At 38.1% G+C, this 25,110-nt stretch overlaps 1 protein-coding gene across 1 annotated transcript in view; it reads right to left on the reverse strand.

Annotated features, from left to right (window-relative positions):
• The window catches only part of traf1 (TNF receptor-associated factor 1), a 61,269-nt gene that overhangs the window by 29,174 nt on the left and 6,985 nt on the right, over positions 1-25,110 (reverse strand). The window contains exons 3-4 of the mRNA XM_060930909.1: positions 20,134-20,232; positions 7,135-7,296 (exon numbers count right to left, since the gene is read on the reverse strand). Of these exons, the coding sequence (XP_060786892.1) occupies positions 7,135-7,296; positions 20,134-20,232 (261 nt within the window). The remainder of the gene's footprint in view (positions 1-7,134; positions 7,297-20,133; positions 20,233-25,110) is intronic.

Here is a 25,110-nt window from a genome sequence, read left to right on the forward strand (position 1 = left end):
GCTGTAGCTTTTACTGAGCATCTTACAGAACCAGCCACAGTTCTTCTGGACACTTTGTCACACTTGCTTCTTCATTTTGCACCAAAACCCAGCAGCCTTCATTAGGTTTTCTTTTTTAATCTGAAAAGTGTTCTTTTGTATAATATGCTGTTCAGATATAAACTTTTTTTTTCTGTAACATTTAATTTTGTGCTAGAAAATGAACGTTTGGACTCTAAAATGTTTTTGTACTGACTCGATAATGTAAAAGTCATAAAATAGAAATCTATAACAAAGATTGCATATAAAAAAAAAAAAAATAGGGTGCTTAAGACTTTTGCACAGTATTGTATTCGGTACCATGTCCTGCATGTTGGATAATTTGACTTATTTCACTCAAGGTTTCAGGGCAACCAGAAGAGAAGTCTTGCTTTAAAAAAGCACTTCATTGTCTCAACAGTAATTGCTATGCTGAAAGAAAATTGCGGTGCATTTGCAGAGAGAGAGAGAGAGAGAGAGAGAGAGAGAGAGAGACTACACAGTTCCTGCTTTCAACCTGATGAAACACTTTTGATAAATATAAAAATGGGTGCTTTTGCTGCTTTCATTTCTTACACCCAACAGTCAGCATTTCAGCTCTGATAATGTAGAAGTCATAAAACAGAAACCTATAACAAAGTTTGTACGAACAAGAACGAAAATAAATAAATAATAAATAAATAAAAATAGGGTGCCTAAAACTTTTGCACAGTCCTGTACATTTACAAACAGGGATGAAATATGGCTCTGGGATTCGGCATAAAACATGACGGGTTATGTTATAAATGCCATATTGTTCATACTTTTATACTACATACGATTATACACACTATTCCTTGTAGTAGTGTACAATATAGTATGCATACATGTCAACCTATACAGAATGTCCGTATTTTATACGGATTTGATTCAATAAACGTAGTATACGGGCGTACAAATAAAGTTATACGGATTCTTTAAAAAAAACTTCAATATTTATTTAGAGCTATAATCAATTCCCATGATGATAAAAGAGCGCATAACATTTACAAACGTACTGTACACCACAGAAAGCACAGACAGCCAGTAAAGAGTCTTATGAAATTGCGCGTTATTTTGTGGTAGCGAGACTTCGTTCCACTTTTGATCATGCGCACACCGCATTGCGAGAATCCCGCCAACCGGGAAGTAACATTTTGTTTGAAACGCGTATTTCCACCTGAGCGACTTTCACTAGCGACTGAAAAGATTCTGAATGGGCACTCCGGCAAGATCAACACAGACACTTGCTGTGACATGCAGCCTAGTGAGGTATTTGTGCAGACTGCTAAAAAAAGCTGTCATGGAGTACAATTCAGAACATTAGAGTGACACTTTGTGTTTTTGTCGAACATTGGAGCTTTGTATTCATTCTGAAGGTTTATTGTTATTAATATTGAATAAAAAGTAACTTTGATATATCATTGTTAATTATCATTCAAATTTTAGGTAAATTATTTTAATTTGCATCTTATATGGATTTTATAAGGGAAATACGGATTTTGGAGGTTGGTTATACAGGTTTGATTGACCAAAGGTTGACATGTATGAGTATGACGTATACAAGAATTAGCTTTTACTGTTCTACACATTTCATGTCAATCATGTTGGTGGTTAAAGCCAAAAAAGATGCAATAGCCCAAAAGGGAAAAGCTTTAAAGCTTTTAAGAACCTAATTAACCTTCATTTTGGAACAGGAGAGCAATGAAATGACAAACTTTATTCCAAAAACTAGCATAAGTGCCATAACTATAGCTAATTTTACTTTCTGTACAAGACACAGCTTTTAAACAGTACACTGTATACAATAATTTACACTCTTGCATTCTTAGTGACAAATGAAAACTCTGGCTTTATTCTTGGAAATTCAGGCTTTGGTATTTTCCAGACTACTTCTCCAAAATGCTGTTGGTATCTCACACACACACACACACACACACACACTGCAATGGAGAAGAAAAAAAAAAAGCATAACTACCATAGCTAATAACTAGCATTACTGTTTATTTTCTGTACACGAGTCACAGCTCATTAAACTAAAGAAGTTTTAAAGAACAGGAAAATACTATGTACAAGTTCCCGTAAAGTAGATTGCATTTAGTGCAAATAAAATATTAATAGCTCTTTCTAATTCATGAAGGAAATCAGATCTAGAACTGTTTTCCAGTTGAGTGTTGACCTACTTTTTGAAAAATACCTAATCAGGCTAACTTATTCTCACAGGAAACTATAGCTAGCGATCCTACAAGACGACAAAAATAGACGTTACATATACGTCTATGATCTAGTATGCTAATTAAACATGATATTTAAAAGGTGATGTATTATACCCCTTTTGCACAACTTGACAGTTCCCTGAGGTCTTAACGAAATGTCTATGAGATGCTTCGGTCCAAATACTACAAGGATAAAGCACCACAGCTCCCTTCTCACCCTGTCTGAACAGCCCTGTTCAAAACGGCTGATTTGAGTGTCTGTCCCTTTAAATAATAATGAGCCACCGCTCGCCCCACCCGCCTCTTCCGTCCAGCATTCATTCACAAAGGCAGTTCTCAAGCCATGAGTGGAGATACTCGGATGAAGGGGTGGGATTATTCTAATGAGCCCCCTTGTGACATAGAAAGGTTGTTGAAGCTCATATTTTCTGAAATAGGCCGAGCAAAAGAAACTGACTGGGTGTCTTATTCAGAGTTTGTGGGTTGGCAGGCTCCAGATACCCAAATACATGCACACAAGCACTGAAGAACTGAGTTTTTCATAACATGTCTGCTTGAAAAGACATTTCCTGACACTCTGTTCTTGTTTTCTTTAATGCACGACATACAGCTTACAAAAATGTGCACCAAATCTGGATGATCAAAATACACCGCATTAACAACGAAAAATAAATAAATAAATAAATAAATAAATAAATAAAAACGGTTCCAACGCACTGGCTGAGCATCAACCTTGAAAGAGAAATGTTGTGAGACATCAGCTCTTTTTCTTTTTCGTCTAGAGTAATAAAATTCAAGAGGTACAGCCATGGCATCTCCTCGACTCTCTCTGACATGATGCCACTACTAAAAATCGCAATGCTTTCTAAGGTAAAGCAACCATGTTGGAATCAATGACGAGGAGACTGGGCTAAGGTGCTCACTTATTTACATTCGTTTCACACAATTCAGAAAATACCAATTACAAGTCCAGGGTTTCTTTCTTCTTTTCCCCCTCTCAAATCAGGGTCACAGAGAGAGAGAGAGAGAGAAGCTGACATATTAACATCCAGTAACCTTGAGCAAATTGAGCACAGGATAAATCTCGATGAACAACCTAACAAGCCACTCTGTCTACTACTGTAAGCGAATACTATAGGCTAATTGTTGTGATGTAAGATAATTAAAAGATATTTTATATTAAAGATATAATAGTAAGTCAACAGAAACATAGATCAACTCTCTCTCATATATATATATATATATATATATTATATATATATATATATATCCACATTCACTGGATATGAGCAAATCACACACTCTGATTGGCTATTCTACTACTAGGCTATCAGCTCATATACCATGAGTAGAGAAAAACAAAATGGTGGCGTGTGTTGCTGAACTAACCGAGGACAAAAAAACTCTACTTGCAAACAAAACCCCAAATATCGTTATCAAGTATTTAAAAGAAACAGAAATAGCTAAAAGAAAATAGTTTTTGGTTTGTTCCCCCCCAAATATCTCCTGTTCTACACTCCAGGCCAGTTGGTGGCGGTAATGCACCTTTAAGTTGGTTTTCTAACTGTCAAAAACCTGAAAGAAGACGAAAACCCCCCCCCAAAAAAAAAACACAAAAAAAAGGAAAAAATATGGAATAAAAATACTTGATGGTAAGAGCGTATCTTTTTAATTTTTCAATAATTATTATTATTGCATTTCTCACAAATTGCTACTGTCATTTTGCCGGTTTGTTTACATTCTAAGCGGAAATGATTGTTGGACGTTTTGTATAAATTTTTTGTTGATCGAATTTGCAAAAAATAAAAGTGCTCCGTTTCTCAATATCCAGTGAATGTGGGTAGACAAATAGTTATTCCACTCAATCTCGTTGTACAGGGCTTATAGCCAACTTGGCGATACACACCTCATCAGCTATCAGCTCATGTACGACTCGATTTGGTGGAATAAGTTTTATATATATATATATATATATATATATATATATATATATATTTTTTTTTTTTTTTTAAACACACACACTGTGGGCCAAAAGTAGGTATACACTGTTTTGTGCACTGATATGTGTAAAGTGTATACCTACATTTGGCCCACCGTGCATATTATATTTTATATGTATATAAATATATAAAACAATTATTTGCTGAAGGCAACATGAATATCGGTGAATAATAACCGAGACAAAGTCACTGATCCTGAGGCGGATAATTGTTTTAGTATAAATGCACAGGTGATTATTTAAAAAAAAAAAAATCATATTAAAAAAATTTTTTTTTCAAACTTCAAAAGTGGCATGCAAATGTAATAAAGGTGCGGCACAGACTTGTCACTTATCTATGCCGACTCGTAAAATACTTTGTTTTGAAATCGATAAAATATATCACAATTCCGCCTTCCCTTTGAATAGTTTTAGATCAAACTTCATAGCATCTTTAGTGCTTTAGGAACAGCATTTTCTTTCATAAGTTCTAATTCTTCCTCACTTACACACACACCAAGGAAAATTCACAGATCATGTTGTTTTTGTTTCTTTCTGAAGAGTGAAAGTAAGGTACATGTGAACATTTAAAGATTCCAATACGATATGATCAAAAGTGGGTAGTTCAACCACATCCTCCTCAAAAGTTACACACAAGTTCTCAATACATTTAAGTCAACCTGTTTATGTGCCCACACCCACACATATATATAGGTTTCTTCTTGCCGTCTTGTTTCAAGGTTTCCATCCTTATGTTTCTCTGTCCGGTTTCCTTCTGTCTGTTTGTCCTACTCTACTCATCATGTTCTCTGTTTTAGACCTTTGCCTTTCTCTCCACCTTGGATTATTCGATTTAACTATGCTGACCATCTGTGCTCCGACCCCTGCTTCTTGACCTGGATTCATAGTAAACTACAAGGCATGCTGCCTCCTCTTGCTTTCCTGCAATATACAGCATACAAGACAATGCAGAGATTCTTCACAGCACTACATACAGTATAAATAATGCAACCTTGGAAGACAAACTGAATACAGCTCCAGTAGAATGTACAAGTGCAAATTCATGGCGTTAAGATTCAGATTTGAACTTGCGCGATTAGACTGAAACTGCAAATTGAAATCTGGAATTTGGAAAAGAGGAAAGCTTTGATTGTCATATATACATTTACATGTACAGGTACAGGAGAGCACAGTTCTTTTCTTTGCATATTCCTGCTGGTTAGTTAGCTGCGGTCAGAGCACAAGGTCATGATATGGTGCTCCTGAAGCAGAACAAGTCAATGACCTTGCTCGTAGTAGCTTGGTGGTGCCGTGGATTGAATTCCTGACCGTCTAATCAATAGCCCCTGCTTTTGGCAAACTCAGCCTTGTTCATTTTAAAATGTAATGAATTTAAATAAAGCATCAACTGAAACATTGAGTCGAAATTTCATATTTCTTGCACATTTCATATTCAGATTCAGCATGGGGCACTTGGTTATTTCCCAGCTGCTGATTGGCTCAGTGTTTCACATTTCTCAAAGTTCTCAGACATAACACCACAGAAATATAAATTCAAGCCCAAATTCAATTAATCAAACTTTAAAAATAGTGAGGCTACCAAAGTCTAAATTTTGATTTTACACATCTTGGTCCAGTTTCCCAAAAGTATTTTCAAGTTAGGATTAATGTCGAGGTCTAGATCAAGACTGAGATCCCACATGACCCAATAAAAAAGTAATGGAGGCCAGTGCTTTTTACTTTTATGAAGTGGGATTGCGCAGTCAGATATGAAGCTCGCAGGACAAAGAAAGACCACACTGATTAACATGGGAGCCTACTGGAGGCAGCAGGTTGCTCGTGTGCAGCTAGATTGCTGCATTAATTCATCCGTCTTCATTAAATTACGACATTCGTTAATATCTGAATTTGGGAAACAGAACCAACTGAAGTCCGGCGAACATATTGTGGGTGGACACAAACAAAAATAATAACTGCAGGAGCAAGCAGGATTGGTTGGAATTCTTTCTAGAGAGGGCTGAAGTTTGATTAAAAAACACCTCTAGATTAAAGTCGTCATCATAGAGACGGCATTTGTGCTGCGATGATTTGAGGACACTCGGTCTTGGTTTAAAACTGACTTTCAGGTTCAAATGAGTCTGATCGGAATTCGGAATCCTCGTGGTACACATCATTCCAACACACCAACTACACAGTTCAACCCTACTTCACAAAATAAAATTAGTATTAGAGAAAAAAAAATTACAATTTGTTCACTCTTAATGAATGTAATGAAATATTATTATATGATTTCTGATGGCACCAGAACTAATTTATGGGTTCCACAGCAACTGGGTTGGATACTTACGCAATCATGTTCTTAATTGTCAACAATTTTCCAGACTACATAAATTCCCCCCCCATTTCAATACTATGAGCTACTTTATGTAGATTCATGATGTACAATCCCAGTTGTATGAAAGGCCATTTCAGTTCCATGCTACATGACACTACCCATCCATAACCACTTATCCTGTGCAGGGTCACAGGCAAGCTGGAGCCGATCCCAGGTGACTATGGGCAAGAGGCGGGGTACACCCTGGACAAGTCGCCAGACCACTGCAGGGCTGACACATAGAGACATACAACCATTCACACTCACATTCACACCTACGGTCAATGTAGAGCCACCAGTTAGCCTAACCTGCATGTCTTTGGACTGTGGGGGAAACCGGAGCACCCAGAGGAAACCCATGCAGATACGGTGAGAACATGCAAACTCTACACAGAAAGGCCCCCATTGGTCACTGGGCTCGAACCCAGAACCTTCTTGCTGTGAGGCAACAGTGCTAAAACACTACACCACCGTGCTGCCCTTACATGACACTGTAAAAAGTGTGTAAATGTTCAAGGAGACGTTCTTACCTGGAGCTCTGAAAGGGTCAGTGGGCAGGAACAGGTAGGACATGTGCTCTTATTATTGGGACAGCCTTTCTCCAGGTGAGTGGCCAACGTCCTCCTCAAAACCATCAAGCCACAGCCAACATTGCAGGGGATTAAGGCATACTCACACTGACTCTGGTGCTCCTAGAAGATGTCCACAAGCTACAATCAGGATATTTCAGGAATTTATTTATTTTTTTTAATGTCGCAAACAAAATGGCTCACTGTAAATGTTTGCAACTGCAGTTTTGATAGTTAGCTCCACCAGTTTTGTTGAAGGAGATTATGTTTTCACCTCTGTTAGTTTGATTTTGTTTGCCTGTTCCAAACATAACTCAAAAAAGTAGTGAACAGATTTTGATGAAATTTTGAGCCGTGGGTCAAAGTACAACTGATTAGATTTCGATGCAAATCCAGATATATATGTGGATCCAGGATTTTTTTTTTCGCCTGTTCCCAACATAACTCAAAAAGTAGTGAATGGATTTGGGTGAAATTTGGTGGACAGCTTTTGTATTATCCTAGGTTCAAGTGATTTGATTTGGATGTTGATAACGTGGCTTGCGGAAGGTATGCACTCTAAACAGTATCCTTCTAGTTTATAACGTAGAACATCTATGTGGTATTTTAACTGGGTTCAAGTTTATAGCCACACTTAATTTTTTTTCAGTCATAGAGACAGAGACGAATACTTATCATGTCTCCAAATAATGAGTAAACATGCTTTTGCATTCCAACATTCCAGTAAAAAAGGTAATCAATATTTCAACAAACTTTTAAAAAACAAACCTTACACAAAAGATCTAGAAGATTGAGAGATGAATGAAGAATGGAAAGCTTGTCCATTTACACCGAGAAAGTCTTTAGAAGCAACACGAGAAGGCCGCAAGGAAAAAAAGAACATGATCCGACTTTGCTCTCTGACTGGCAGATTTATTGAGATTTGAAAAGCTAAAAAGCTGCTGTGCCGCTTTGGAGAAGTGCTAGTGGTTGGGTTGTGTAATGACGTGACCACAAAATCCTGCTCTTATATCCAAACCACATTCCAGTGGTGTCCTGTGGTAGTGATGTAGGCCAGCAGACCATAAAAAAAGCTTAGCTAAAAGGTTAGTGTGTCTCTACGGCCCTGAATGGCCAATTACATCAGATCAGAAACTTTGCAGATCTCATTTCCAGGTTGGTTCCAAATGTAAAAGTGCAGATCTCGTTTCCCATTTTGGCCTAAAGGTATGCACTGTGGGAAGAGCTAATTACGGCCATTTTCACTATCTTTTTTGCACTGCTGGGGTTGCCAGTTTAATCTATTAAGTGCGTACATACAAATGAAGATAGGCACACCTTCCTAAGTTACACATGGCTGATGAAATACAAACCCAAATCTTGTGTGTGTAGTTCAGTCAGCAAACACATCCATATTCATATTTTGCCTTGATATTCGTTATTAGGATTTTTCTTTTTCAAAATTGACCAAATATGAGCTGCTTCTCTCGAGGCATATACAATACACATTATTATTATTAGGCGGCACGGTGGTGTAGTGGTTAGCGCTGTCGCCTCACAGCAAGAAGGTCCTGGGTTCGAGCCCCGGGGCCGGCGAGGGCCTTTCTGTGCGGAGTTTGCATGTTCTCCCCGTGTCCGCGTGGGTTTCCTCCGGGTGCTCCGGTTTCCCCCACAGTCCAAAGACATGCAGATTAGGTTAACTGGTGACTCTAAATTGACCGTAGGTGTGAATGTGAGTGTGAATGGTTGTCTGTGTCTATGTGTCAGCCCTGTGATGACCTGGCGACTTGTCCAGGGTGTACCCCGCCTTTCGCCCGTAGTCAGCTGGGATAGGCTCCAGCTTGCCTGCGACCCTGTAGAACAGGATAAAGCGGCTAGAGATAATGAAATGAGAAGTTTTCTGCTGCGCAGAAGCATTTCTTTAGTTTGCTGGAAAAGAGAAAGACACGTTGAACACCCAAAAGGCTACCAAAACTTCATTAGATATTCTTCACACATATTTACCAGAGAAAAACATACCAATGGACATCGAAAAACTGGAAGAAAGACTGTGTGTATGCGGCTAGAGATAATGAGATGAGATGAAATAATAATAGCTTTTTTTTTTTCACGGTAGATCAGATATATTCCATTCAGCTAGAACTCGTCTTTGACTCGTTCAATATCATGCTAGCTGAATAGAATATATCTGATATGCCACTCAACGCCAGCCAATATTATTTAAATATCATATAGACAAGTGTTTTACTGGGAAATACACCACTCGTATTTTTCATATAAGCTCCATCCGGGACATGGAGAACCAAAACCATGACATAAATCTCTATATGTCACTCCTAAGAAAATCGATGAATTGTTTTGATACATTTGTGTATTTATTGTTTGTGAATATGTCTATATAATAAAAAGAAAATCACACGTTGGCTTGAAGATATGAAGTTTATCTTCTCATGTTGGAAAATTTTTCAGAGACATTGCAGATCCGGTTATTGGTGTTCACCATGGCCCAATCACAGCCATGCTGATAATCAGTACAATATATGAAGAGGTTGGAAATAACAAAGAACAATTAACTTCTTTTTTAAGCATCTGTACTGTACTTGAGTTTTTCTTTATTATCATACTTTTAACTTTCACTCACCACGTATTCTCTATAATCACATAGTGTACTTGTGGACAGACTTCTTAGGATCAGGTAATGCCAAGGAGTTGATCGAAATTCCAAACATTTCTTAATGTTAACAGCAATGTTGTGACAGGAAGAATGAGACCTAATACTCAACACTATAATCTATCTGCTGTTGTCTATACTTTGTATTGATCAAGGCAGTTCGTATTGTGACAACTGACTAATATCTGACTAATATTACTAATATCAGAATATCCTGACATTGATTACAATCATGTGACATGATTGCTATCATGTCTTGTCTGGCGTCCGTCTGGCGTCATCCACATTTCATGAAAATCGCTTCTTCTGTCACAACAATTAACAGATTTTTATTCTTTTTGGCAGGAAGGTAGGTCCACCTGGGGTGCATATACCATAGCTTCTACACAAATCTGCATAATTGCAATTAATAATGAAGATATGGTGTAATTAATCCCTAACAAGCAGTTTCCACACAAATCGCTTCTTCTCCCTCAATTCTTCACTGATTTTGATTCTTTCTGGCATGAAGGTAGGGGTACCTAGGGCATACCTGTCAACTTTGAGGTTTGAAAAAAAGGGATATTTCCCAGATTTTAACTCAAAATAAGGGAAAATTTCGGAAAGTTGAACTTTCCGAAAATTTCAGAAAGTCGGTAATCGAACTGACTTTTCTTCACAAAATTAAATTCGTCCTGCCATTTGGGCAAGTAGCGGCAATACACCTTTTTTGGTTTTGCCTCGCTCCTTTCTTTATTCATGTCTCTAGTCTCGCCATCTACTGAAACTCGTTCCCTGAGGAAAGAATTACGACCATCTTTTAGTTTTGTGAGAAGTTCCGAGCAGTGACCTTGGTCAGACCATAGATTTACATAGAAGACTAGATGTCTCATCCCCGTTGCCCGTCAACGAAGTCGAACGTCCGCACATGGCGGCCATCTTACCTCAGACAGCTGGCTTACCCATTACATTGTGTTGGTAGTGATATGTACTTTTCAGATGACCGTAACTTCCTCAGATTTCAATCGATATTCAAACGGTTTGGTTTGTTATATAAAACAAACAAACGGAAGTATGTATTTATGATATTAATGATGAATAATCATTATATGTTTTAAAAAAATACGCATAGCTTGGCGAAAATATTTCAGTATACTACAGACTGTAAGACAGGATGCATGCTGAAATCCCTATGCTGTGAGAAGCCTAACACTGCATACTTATGGATAACTGCAGCTTTAGGACAAATAACCATACAATTTATTTCCAATTTTTAGTGAAAATATTTTTACATGTGATAGGGCCGTAGGGGAAGCTAAAGTTAAATAAACAGCTTACTCACTTCTGAAACTTCAGAAATACTTCATCCACCTCAAAAACCTAATGCACTCACAGCATAGCATAATAACAAATGCACTGCCCGAGTAAGTAATAGTATAAAACAGTGACAGCGACTCACGGTAGTTTGTGACAAAAAAAGCACTTAATTAAATCACATGTGGTTATACTTCCAAGGATAAAAAGATATCTTTACATTTACAAAAAGAACATTCAAAGCTGATTTTCATGTCAAAGTCAATATATGTTAGCACAGAAGATTGAAATTTTATTTGACTAGGCTCCAATGTGCAGTTAAAATAAAACTAAACATACTGATATAAACATCTACAATTAAAACAGACACACACATCAGCTTGTCATCAAAGTCAGTACTTTGATTTCCTGTAAATCAGGGGTGTCCAAACTGATCCATAAAGGGCCGTGTGGCTGCAGGTTTTCATTCCAGCCATGCAGCAGCACACCTGATTTGGCTTATTCAATCAACTGATCCCCCCCCCTTTAATCAAGGGTGGGTGTGGCTGCAAGTATTTGACTGTGTGAAGACAGCTCAGTTGATTGAATGAGCCAAGTCAGGTGCGCTGCTGCATGGCTGGAATGAAAACCTGCAGCCACACGGCCCTTTATGGATTAGTTTGGACACCCCTGCTGTAAATCATAATGTGAGTGCTGGGCTGTGCTTGCGTAAGTCTTCATACCCATAGGATGTCTATGTTCATCCCCCTTGTCTGCGGTAAGATGGCCGCCCTGTGCGGACGTTCATGAATACGCGGTGAGGAATCTAGTCTTCTATGTAAATCTATGGGTCAGACTAGCGCTATGGTTCTGACAGTCTTCTTCACAGACATGCAATTAAAATCAATGTGTAATTACTAGACTGCCACCTGCTGTACTGGAGAGGGCGGGGACGTGAATTCATGGCCCGACTTCCTGCTGTAAACTTCTGTCAAAGGCGCGTCATGAATTCTGGACCTACTGACTTTTACATAATGTGAAAATACGGGATATTTTCGGGGAAATAAAAAAAAAAAAAACGGGAAGACAGCGGGAAATAAGTCAAAATAAGGGATTTCCCGGGAAAAACGGGAGGGTTGACAGGTATGACCTAGGGTGCATATAACTTCTACCCAGATTTGCTTAATCACAATTATTAATGAAATTATGGACTAATTAAGCCTTAATGAGCAGTTCAACAAAAATTGCTTCTTCCTGGTCAATTCCTTGCTGTTTTGGAGTCTTTCTGGGAAATAGGTCGGTATTCCTACAGTGTATATAGCTTCTATATATAGCTTGCAACATTTATTACGCAAGGTGGCCCACTTTAGATCGTTCCTTCTGGACTAGACGGGGCTGGAGTGAGCTATGCCATCACTGACGGTCTTGTTTTCCTCAAACAGCAAACCACATCATGTTTTATTCCGTATTTAAAATTTGACTTCTTTAGGGTTTGTACTACATGATACCCATCAAAGTCAACTATTTGTCTTAAATATTATTCAGTAACTACTATAAATAAAATAAACCTACTATGAAATAAAGTGTTAATAAATGAATCTATGTTTATCCATCCATCCAGCCATCCTCTACACTGCTTATTTGTTAGGGTCATGGTGAAGCTGAAGCCAATCCCAGATGACTTTACACCCTGGACAGGTCACCAATCTATCACAAGGCTAACACAGAGATGAACAACCATCACACTTACATTCACACCTATGGGCAATTTACAGTAGCTACTTGAAAACTCCAGATGTCTTTGGACTGTGGGAGGAAACCAGAGCATCCAAAGGAAATCCACATAGGCACAAGGAGAACATGCAAACTCCACACAGAAAGGCCCCAGTCGGTCAAATCAACTTTTTTTTTTTTTAAATTGAAAGATCCTAGTCATTTGGGAACGCCATGTGGTTCTGATCTCAGTGCAAAAGTGAAATCTACAAACAGTGCAACACAGACAGTGCATGCTGACTAACATTCCAGCAAATGGGGTGACAGTACAGTGAAAAAGACCCCAGAAGGCAGAAAGTGAAAGGTGACTAACAGCTTTGCCAATGCAGGGACTGCAGCATGTCTTCTGATTTGAATCATTATTTCAAAAAAAAAAAAAAAAAAAGACTTGGCAAACAAAAGGGTTGCAAAATGATTTCTTCTGTCATCACACTGACTTGAATTAATATGCATCCAAGAAACTCTTTCGTTTTGAGAGTGCGCTCTCTTTAGCTGTTTTTTAGCCGCGTCTGAGCAGTGATTATTTTCAGAACGTGCAAACACAGGGTCAGTCATTACGATCAACCTTAATAACTCGCAATAACAGCTTCGTTGCAATAATTCCCACTCAGTATTTTGTGCCTTGAAAAAAAAAAAAAACTTTCATGAATGCATAAGCAATGAGGCAGAAATAAAACTGGAGGGAGAATCCCTCTGATCCGGGGCCAGGGTTTCCCAAACCAAGGACAGTGAACCTCTAGAGGTTCATGATGGAATTGCAGTGGGTTTGTGAGACTGTGATAAAATTTCCAGTCATGTTCAAGTAAATGTCAATAATATATATTTTACAAGGAAAAAAAGCCTAAATGAATTAAAACCATGAAGTTATAAATTAAATAAATTATTATATTCACATTCATTGGATATGAGCAATCGTGTGCTCTGATTGGCTACTCTACTACTAGGCTATCAGCTCATATACAGTGAGTAGAGAAAAACAAAATAATGTGAATCAAGTCTGATATATCACTTTATCAAGTATTTAAAAGAAACAGAAATAGCTAAAAGAATATAGTTTTTCCCCCACCAATAGCTTCTGTTCTACACTCCAGCCCAACCCCAAAATAAGAAGAAAAATGACATGGCAGGGCATGTTGCTGAACCAACCGACGATGAAATAAAAACTTTACTCGAAAACAAACCCCCCAAAATACAAAAAGCAACAAAATATGGAATGAAAGTATTTGATGGGAAGAACATATCTTTTTTTATTTTTAAAGAATTATTATTATTATTATTATTATTACATTTTCCACAAATTACTACTGTCATTTCGCCGGTTTGTTTACATTCTAAGCGGAAATTATTTTCTCGGACGTTTTGGATAAATTTATTTAACAAATTTGCAAAAAATAAAAATGCTCCGTTTCTCAAAATCCAGTGAATGTGGATAGAATAAAACAATTATTCCACTCAATCTTGTCGTACATGGCTTATAGCCAACTCGGCGATATGTGCCTCATCAGCCATCAGCTCATGTACGACTTGATTTCGTGGAATAACTTACAGTGATGCTTGAAAGTTTGTGAATCCTTTAGAATTTTCTATATTTCTGCATAAATATGACCTAAAACATCATCAGATTTTCACACAAGTCCTAAAAGTAGATAAAGAGAACCCAGTTAAACAAATGAGACAAAAGTATTATACTTGGTCATTTATTTATTGAGGAAAATAATCCAATATTACATATCTGTGAGTGGCAAAAGTATGTGAACCTCTAGGATTAGCAGTTAATTTGAAGGTGAAATTAGAGTCAGGTATTTTCAATCAGTGGGATGGCAATCAGGTGTGAGTGGGCACCCTGTTTTATTTAAAGAACAGGGCTCTATCAAAGTCTGATCTTCACAACACATGTTTGTGGAAGTGTAGCATGGCACGAACAAAGGAGATTTCTGAGGACCTCAGAAAAAGCATTGTTGATGCTCATCAGGCTGGAAAAGGTTACAAAACCATCTCTAAAGAGTTTGGACTCCACCAATCCACAGTCAAAAAGACTGTGTACAAATGGAGGAAATTCAAGACCATTGTTACCCTCCCCAGGAGTGGTTGACCAACAAAGATCACTCCAAGAGCAAGGCATGTAATAGTCGGCAAGGTCACAAAGGACCCCAGGGTAACTTTTAAGCAACTGAAGGCCTCTCTCTCATTGGCAAATGTTAATATTCATGAGTCCACCATCAGTTGAACACTGAACAACAATGGTGTGCATGGCAGGGTTGCAAGGAGAAAGCCACCACTCTCCAAAAAGAACATTGCTGCTCATCTGCAGTTTGCAAAAGATCATGTGGACAAGCCAGAAGGCTATTGGAAAAATATTTTGTGGACGGATGAGACAAAAAAAGAACTTTCTGGTTGAAATGAGAAGCGCCATGTTTGGAGAAAGGAAAACACTGCATTCCAGCATAAGAACCTTATCCCATCTGTGAAACATGGTGGTGGTAGTATCATGGTTTGGGCCTGTTTTGCTGCATCTGGGTCAGGACGGCTTGCCATCATTGATGGAACAATGAATTCTGAATTATACTAGCGAATTCTAAAGGAAAATGTTGGGACATCTGTCCATGAACTGAATCTCAAGAGAAGGTGGGTCATGCAGCAAGACAACGGCCCTAAGCACACAAGTCGTTCTACCAAAGAATGGTTAAAGAAGAATAAAGTTAATGTTTTGAAATGGCCAAGTCAAAGTCCTGACCTTAATCCAATCGAAATGTTGTGGAAGGACCTGAAGTGAGCAGTTCATGTGAGGAAACCCACCAACATCCCAGAGTTGAAGCTGTTCTGTATGGAGGAATGGGCTAAAATTCCTCCAAGCCGGTGTGCAGGACTGATCAACAGTTACCGCAAACGTTTAGTTGCAGTTATTGCTGCACAAGGGGGTCACACCAGATACTGAAAGCAAAGGTTCACATACTTTTGCCACTCACAGATATGTAATATTGGATCATTTTCCTCAATAAATAAATGACCAAGTATAATATTTTTGTCTCATTTGTTTAACTGGGTTCTCTTTATCTACCTTTCGGACTTGTGTGAAAATCTGATGATGTTTTAGGTCATATTGATGCAGAAATATAGAAAATTCTAAAGGGTTCACAAACTTTCAAGCACCACTGTAATTGTATCACTTTACTGCAACCTTGACAGTAACTAGTGACAGATGTCGATTGAGTTACTCATAAGTCATGTGATAGTTCTTAAATAGTTATATTTTAAAAAAAAACTAGCTACTAATTAGCTAGCTAATTCATTATTTGTGGCTAAAATATCAGGAAATGAAAGTGACAAGCACTTTCATTCCAATAGCCTTTGGAAGTGTATGACATGTTTGAATCACATAATGTAGTCACTATAAAAGGCCTTCCTGTGCCAGGACCTGGTCTTCCCAGTCAGTCAATCTCCGGTCCCAGTACTAACCAGGCCTTTAAGGTGCATCAGGTGGTACCGATCTCTGTTTCTATAGCGCTCAGCTTTCAACTATTACATAGCTAGGGTTATAGTCCTCTGGTAACCACAAGTTTGACTCCCTACTCGCATCTATATTGTGGCGTGCCTTGGCAGATGGCAGTAGGTACCATTTTTATGATGGTCTTTGGTATGACCTGACCATGAGTAGATCTCATGAGCTCCTGGTCAAGAGGCAGACACACTAACCACTAGGCCAACTCGTGGTCTGAACCCGCTAAACCAGACAAATATTTTTAAGTCATGTTACGTAACTTAGAGCTAGGGTCGGCAATTTTTTCGAAGCATTTTTGTGATGTTTCTTGAGGTTTTCTTTCCATCCCAACAACGAATAAATCAAATCCTCTGACAAATGAAAAGAAAAAAAAAATGTTATTTGTGGCAGTCGCAGGGATGTAAAAAGTCCAAAAGCATGACCGGGGAATTCTATGAGGCTAGGCAGACTTATTGCAAAATCTAGCAAGCTAGTTGACAGCTGTGAATACTAACAATAGCCACGTTCGTTGTTTACATTCATGATGATAATATTTGGCGTTTTCTTACATGCGAGTACGACATGAAGTAGTTGGATATGACAACAATGAGCTGTCATGTCTCTCTCTCATGGACTCATCCTCCAGCAGTAGTCAGGCAGTGCGCGTTCATGTATTTCAAAAGCATAGCTTTGGAGTGAGGCCTGAAGGGAGGGGGTGGGATTTTTTGGTTGGGTACTTTCAAAAAAATGTTGCTAGCTTTAAAATAGCAGCAGAGGTTTTGAAGAAGAGAACGTTTTACTTAGCATCATCCTGCTTAAAATTTCAGGCAAATCATTTAGTTTGAAGGGGTTCAGAGGAGAAAAGAAGTTTAGGAAAACTGGTAAGCGATGTTTAACACCTTATAAGGATTTGAAAAAAGACACAAAACAGTAAATATGGGCTTTTATACAGAACGAATCATCTTTGTAAATCATCCCACTTTCAGGTTTGAGGCTAAAGCATGAACTCAAGCAGATTTGTCAGGAAACTATGTCAAGAAAAATCCTCATGGGGAAAAAAACCCGATACACATACAATGAGGAATTATTTCAAGAAACAACAAACAGCAACCCTGGTAATAAAATTGAAGATTTGAATTATGAGTGCCAAACTGAACATCTTAAAATGCTATTGTTTGTAGACAATGGAGTCAAACCCCCTTATTTACAGCAGCAGCAAAATGCCAACTGGTATAAAACCAGACATAAACAAGGCTCAGAGTTTTTCTAAAGGGAATTTTGCAGTATTTTCTATGTACTCTAGATAAACAGCTGTTGTTTTTTTCCCAGACATCAGGCAGTGCAACATTTAAGCTCAATAAATGTCAAGCAGCTTCTTCAAAATATCTGCATTGTGTCATTTCAGCTCTGAAGCATGTTATAAGTGTTATAACACGAGAAGTCTCTTTGACGCATTTAAATACGAAGATGTCAATTTATATCCTGAGCATGTGCTTTAACATTTTGTTTATTAGTCTATTTTAGTTGATTTGGCAACCAGGAAGATCTGGCAAGCCTGTAATGATTTGATTCCACCTGTCATCTGCCAATATGCTTTATATTAGCCAGCGCTAAGATTAGATTAAAGTGGCTAAGTGCGAACATCACAGCCACCTCCATCTCCATTAAGGGGATTTATTTGGCACCATAGTCTCACTGAGCACATAATATACACGCTGGGAGATTATTAAACTGCAGCATATTTAAAATACAAAACTACTTATAAGGTTAAAAAAAAACAACCCCGGCCTGTGATTTATGCAAGGAATAAAACATTTGGGGGTGTGCGAGTCTAGGAAAACAATCAATGACAAGGTGGTGTGACTTGGCCTGAAGTGAAACGGAGTCACTAACATTGATTAATTTCTTATAACAGCACATCCCTTTTTGATCCATTTAGAGTTACATTTAATATTGTGAAACGACCAAAATACAGTTAGCAGTCAGCTATTTAACCGTCATTCCACAAAATCGAGTCGTACATGAGCCGATGAGGCACGTAGCACCGAGTTGGCTATAAGATACGTACGACAAGATTGAGTGGAATATCTGTTTTATTCTATCCACATTCACTGGATTTTGAGAAACAGAGCATTTTTTTTTTTTGCAAATTCGATAAATAAAAACTTTATCCAAAACGTCCGACAAAATCATTTCCGCTTGGAATGTAAACAAACCGGCGAAATGACGGTAGCAATTTGTGAAAAATGCTCTAATAATAATTCTTGAAAAAAAAAAATGATGTGTTCTTACCATCAAATACTTTTTTCCATATTTTGTTGCTTTTATTTGTATTTTTGGTGGGTTTGTTTTCAAGCAGAGTTTTTATTTCATCCTCGGTTGGTTCAGCAATACGCTCCACCATTTTGTTTTTCTCTTCTCACGGTATACGAGCTGATATCCTAGTAGTAAAGTAGCCAATGAGCAATTCCAGCGTTATGGACGTGACACTTGAACTCAAAATGGCAACAAATGACCCAGTGCATGTTTTATTGTCTCCCAGTATTTAAACAGGTGTTGCATATTTTAAGGCTGTACCATACTGGAGAAGTGATAGAACAAGAACAATTCCCATAGTACATCTAGGGCATGCCAGAAAACGCCAATAAAAGATGCGTTATGGATGTGACAGAAAAAGTATCACTTTTCTTGGGTGACTGTACATTTTTATCAAACTCTGTGAAATTGTAAACCTAATGTCGAAATGGAGATATCCATTTGATAGAGGGGTCCAAGGTGAATATTAAAAAATCTTTGTTTCAAATATTTTGTATTTCATGCAGAGTTTCGGAAGGAAAAGTCAGCGTTATGGATGTGACGAAATTCCGTTATGGATGTGACGCGTCTGAAATAGACATGGCATATGTTTAGAAAATTAGCAATTTAACCACCATAACCCTTTGAAAAACTCTCTAAATATCAGCTAAAACTATCAAAGTTCTTAAATAATATTTAGGATGGCTATTGTTTTGCTGTTTGGTGGATTTTAGCATACATTTCTGTGGCTTGTGGCAATAATATAGAATTGTACATCATCAAAGTTGATTTTAGCTTGGGTTTTACATTATAAGAAAGAAAGACTGACATATTAAGGCGAAGGGAACAATTGTTGCAACAAATTGGTTCAACTTATTCACATCTGTAAAATACAGGCCTAGGTGATATCTCTGGGAGTGGTTTTGATGTATTACATGTTGCTTTATTTTTGCATGGTGAGGTTGACATTTACATGGAATTGCCCCAATCAGAGCATGCGATTGCTCATATCCAGCGAATGTGGATAGAATAAATACAGTTGTACCTTTGCCAGCCTCTTATTTTCTTTAACTCGAGTTAATAAAACATGATTTCCTTGTTACTCTCCTCTGTCCTGAAGACTTTTCCGTGGTAGAACTTACCGTACAAAGCACTGAAACTGCAAACTCCTTCCATACATGTTCACTATTAACATATTAACAATTGTACAATTTCTGTTTGTTCAAAACAATAAAAAAAAAAATTTGCCTGTTTTTTCAGTCTAGTCAAAATTAAACACACTCCAAACCTAGAACTTTACAAATCAGTCACTTTTACTTCCTAAAAAAAAAAAAAGCAGGTGTAATAATAAAGACCCAAATAAAGGTCATTTGCATTGTTATTTATCGTAACAACATATAGTGACTCTGATGTGTTGTTAATCATCCACTTTTCAAACTTATTCACACTGGTTGTATGACACTGTGGTTTTTATGCACACATAGGAAAGTACCTCAAAGTCCTTCAGGGTGCTCTTCCACATACAGCTGTGGTTAGTGCAGTGCACTCTCAGTGCGAGAATCTCTTTATTGATCGCTGCATCGTTGAAGAACTGCAGTCACACAAACAGAAAAAGGGGGAAATTATGATATTTTCCTGAAATACTTCTGTGACTCACAACAGTTTTTCTGTAAATCGAAACGGGGTTGCCTGAGATTATATACAGTACCAGTCAAAAGTGTGGACACACCTTCTAATCAAGGTTTTTCTTTATTTTTATTAATTAAAAGTCACTTCATGTCTTAAATTAATGATGGACGTCGTTTCTCTTTTCTTAGTTGAGCGGTTCTTGACATAATATGGATTACTACAGATGTGGTGTAGAATAGGGTTGTTTATTGTATTTTTATTATTTACTATTCACTGTTTGATCTCAAACGCATTAAGAAGGCAAGAAACTCGTCCACTAATTACAGTGGTGCTTGAAAGTTTGTGAACCCTTTATAATTTTCTATATTTCTGCATAAATATGACCTAAAACATCATCAGATTTTCACACAAGTACTAAAAGTAGATCAAGAGAACCCAGTTAAACAAATGAGACAAAAATATTATACTTGGTCACTTATTTACTGAGGAAAATGAGCCAATATTACATATCTGTGAGTGGCAAAAGTATGTGAACTTCTAGGATTAGCAGTTAATTTGAAGGTGAAATTAGAGTCAGGTGTTTTCAATCAATGGGATGACAATCAGGTGTGAGTGGGCACCCTGTTTTATTTAAAGAACAGGGATCTATCAAAGTCTGATCTTCATAATACATGTTTGTGGAAGTGTATCATGGCATGAACGAAGGAGATTTCTGAGGACCTCAGAAAAAGCGTTGTTGATGCTCATCAGGCTGGAAAAGGTTACAAAACCATCTCTAAAGAGTTTGGACTCCACCAATCCACAGTCAGACAGATTGTGTACAAATGGAGGAAATTCAAGACCATTGTTACCCTCCCCAGGAGTGGTCGACCAACAAAGATCACTCCAAGAGCAAGGCGTGTAATAGTCGGTGAGGTCACAAAGGACCCCAGGGTAACTTCTAAGCAACTGAAGTCCTCTCTCATATTGGCTAAAGTTAATGGTCATGAGTCCACCATCAGAAGAACACTGAACAACAATGGTGTGCATGGCAGGGTTGCAAGGAGAAAGCCACTGCTCTCCAAAAAGAGCATTGCTGCTCATCTGCAGTTTTTAAAGATCACATGGACAAGCCAGAAGGCTATTGGAAAAATGTTTTGTGGATGGATGAGACCAGAATAGAACTTTTTGATTTAAATGAGAAGCGTTATGTTTGGAGAAAGGAAACCACTGCATTCCAGCATAAGAACCTGATCCCATCTGTGAAACATGGTGGTGGTAGTATCATGGTTTGGGCCTGTTTTGCTGCATCTGAGCCAGGACGGCTTGCCATCATTGATGGAACAATGAATTCTGAATTATACCAGCAAATTCTAAAGGAAAACGTCAGGCCATCTGTCCATGAACTGAATCTCAAGAGAAGGTGGGTCATGCAGCAAGACAACGACCCTAAGCACACAGGTCGTTCTACCAAAGAATGGTTAAAGAAGAATAAAGTTAATGTTCTGGAATGACCAAGTCAAAGTCCTGACCTTAATCCGATTGAAATGTTGTGGAAGGACCTGAAGCGAGCAGTTCATGTGAGGAAACCCACCAACATCCCAGAGTTGAAGCTGTTCTGTACGGAGGAATGGGCTAAAATTCCTCCAAGCCGGTGTGCAGGACTGATCAACAGTTACCGGAAACGTTTAGTTGCAGTTATTGCTGCACAAGGGAGTCACACCAGATACTGAAAGCAAAGGTTCACATACTTTTGCCACTCACAAATATGTAATATTGGATCATTTTCCTCAATAAATAAGTGACCAAGTATAATATTTTTGTCTCATTTGTTTAACTGGGTTCTCTTTATCTACTTTTTGGACTTGTGTGAAAATCTGATGATGTTTTAGGTCATATTTATGCAGAAATATAGAAAATTCTGAAGAGTTCACAAACTTTCAAGCACCACTGTACGTAACTTTTCACGAGACACACCTCTTAATTGAAAAGTCATTCCAGATGACTACCTCATGATAACGCCAATAGTGTGCAAAGTGTCATCAAGGTAAACGTTGGATACTTTGGAGAATCTAAAATATGAAACATTTAGGTTTTTTTAAACACATTTTTGTTTACCACATAATTCCATATACGTTCCATACGTTATTCTATAGGTTTGATGTCTTCAGTATTGTTCTACAATGTCGAAAATCGTCAAAATATGAATAGGTGTGTCCAAACTTTTGGCTGGTACTGTACATCCTGTTTTCTTGAACTGGAAATGTATCCCAAGGCATATGATCTAAAAATCACAGACCACAACATTAAACAGCTACCTTAGTCAAACCCGCTCCCTATAGTAGCTCAGTATGACAAAGGGTGACCGCAAATATCCACATACAGTAGAGATGAAGATATACAAAGGGTGAGTTATCATGATGTAGGCCAGAGGTTGCCAAATTAGCCGTCATAACCCTATGATTTTATAAATCAGTTCACACACGGACAGAAAGTTACATTTTTCACTTTTGTTTTTGGTTTATTCTTTACAAATTACTATTACTGATTATGCTCAAATCGTGATGACATTCTTTAGACTCCAATCACAGAAGAGGTTTGCAACAGTAACTGGTTTAAAGAACGAAGTCATCAGAGTATAGACTCAGGGAATGGATGGCGAATGACCAATCCCACCATAACGAGGCTGTCCCCAAACCCAGTGAGGATCTTCCCAATGGAACTTTCCTCTGCAGGAAAGACTGGGCCACGTTAAATCATGCGAGAGCCAAGATTGGCCAAACATGAGACAACCTTCTGAAGTGGGGACTCGCCGCAAGCCCCTGTGGTGAACCTGTCCAAACCATGGATCACCTACTCAAAGGATGCCCATTGGGCCCAAGCTGCTCTGACCAAGACCTTCTGGAAGCTAACAAAACTGCCCTAGTGTGGATACAGTGGTGGCATGATAAGATATGATGAAGACATTACCTTACATTAAATTAAAGGCATTCAGCCATTATCCAGAGCAACGTACAATGCACCCAGGGCAGCAGTACGAGGTTAGGTGTCTTGCTCAAGAGCACTTCAGCCATTCCTGCTGGTCCAAGGAATCAAACTGGCAACCTTTTGGTCCCAAAGCTGCTTCTCTAACCATTAGGCCATGGCTTCCCCCATATTTAGTGTGTTATAAATATTTGTTAAATAATAAGTATGCCTCATATTTTAAGACATATTTAGTGTGCTACTATTATGAACTTATTAGTTACTGTGGGTCCTATTCAAGCAAGCCACATTTAAAATGGACAGTGTAAGTGTTATTTCATAAAAATGTGAAAATTTACTTATCTTCCTACACTAGTTCCCTGATTCTGACTGATCGGAACAACAGACTCAGAGGAAAAGAAACAATGGTATGCCAAAATAGTACCATTGGTCCTAAATCATAAATCCAGAATTAAAAAAAAAAAGGTGGAAAAAGGTCTGGGTTTAATAAAAGTTATAATAAATAATGTCATAATAAATAATTTGGGGTTATTTGCTTAAAAATGTTTTTTTTTGGGGGGGATGGCACAGATTAAACTATGTTCTGAAAGTCACATGGTTAATAGAAGAAGAAGAAGCCTTTATTTGGTCACGTGTACACTCAAGCACCGTGAAATCCCTTTAACACATTTCACCCATCTGAAGCAGTGAACACACACACTCGTACCCAGAGCAGTGGGCAGCTGTGCTACAGTGCCCAGGGAGCAGTTGGGGGTTAGGTGCCTTGATCAAGGGCACTTCAGCCATGATACAGAGGGAGGGGAAAGTGCTGTTCATTCACTCAACTCGCCTCACATTTTACTTGCCAGTCCTGGGAATCAAATCAGCGACCATTTGGGCCCAAGGTTGCTTTTCTAATCTTCAGGCCATGGCTGCCTTATCACTATTAGTAGTGATAGAATGGCTGTAGAAATTTTTACCACAGTACAAATTATGGTGAGTATGTGGTGGAGAATTCTTCTACATAACCAGGTACGATATTTTCAGACCATCCCCATGAGGTTTCACTACACTTTTTACCTCCTGTATAAGAGCATCCGCTTAATGAGGAAAATGTCAATGAGAATGCAGCTTCCTTACATTTCCTTCTCCATTCATGTTATGTTGCAGGTAAAATCCGTTCTCAGGTGAAAACCTCTATTCAACCTAGGTTGACTTGGTGAACCACATTTTACCTCGGTTAAATATATAGACAGCATTCAATCTAGGTTAAATTTATAATTGTTGTATGGTTTTGAGACAGTTAGCTTTTTGTTAGGGTTAGTTTTATTTTAAGGTTTGAGTTAGCTTTTTGTTGCGGTTTAAGTTAGTTTTATTTTAGGGTTAGGGTTCAGATCTGGTTTAGGGTCAGGGTTAACGTTAGGGTTAGGTTTACCGTTAGGTTTAGGGTTATGGTTATGATTAGGGTGAAGCTTAAGGTTAGGGTCAGGCTTAGGATAAGGTTATGGTTTGCTTGCACAACGCATGCGCAAAATAGTAAAAGTTAGAGTGGGGCCTGGTACCCTCTAAAGATATTGGCTGAGATGAATCTGGGACCAAATGTTAGTAATAATACAAAGACGTATGGTAGAATTGGCAATATTAACCTGCGTAGTGTAGTGGTAAACACTGAACTACAGATCTGGAAGGTGCAAGTTCAAATCCTGGTGAGTACAATAAAAATTATTTATTTCACCGTGATTTGTTTAGTGTTTGTAGAGAGGTAGTTGACAAGGTACAACATCAAGCAAAGGGAGTCCAGGTGATGACCAGAGAGGGGAAGTTAGTGGATAGAAAAAAGAGAGAGAGAGAGCACGTGTGAGAGAAGACAATTTCCATTTTCTTCCTTTTTTTTCAT

The sequence above is a fragment of the Neoarius graeffei genome, chromosome 10, assembly GCF_027579695.1.
Source record: "Neoarius graeffei isolate fNeoGra1 chromosome 10, fNeoGra1.pri, whole genome shotgun sequence".
Classification (NCBI taxonomy): domain Eukaryota; kingdom Metazoa; phylum Chordata; class Actinopteri; order Siluriformes; family Ariidae; genus Neoarius; species Neoarius graeffei.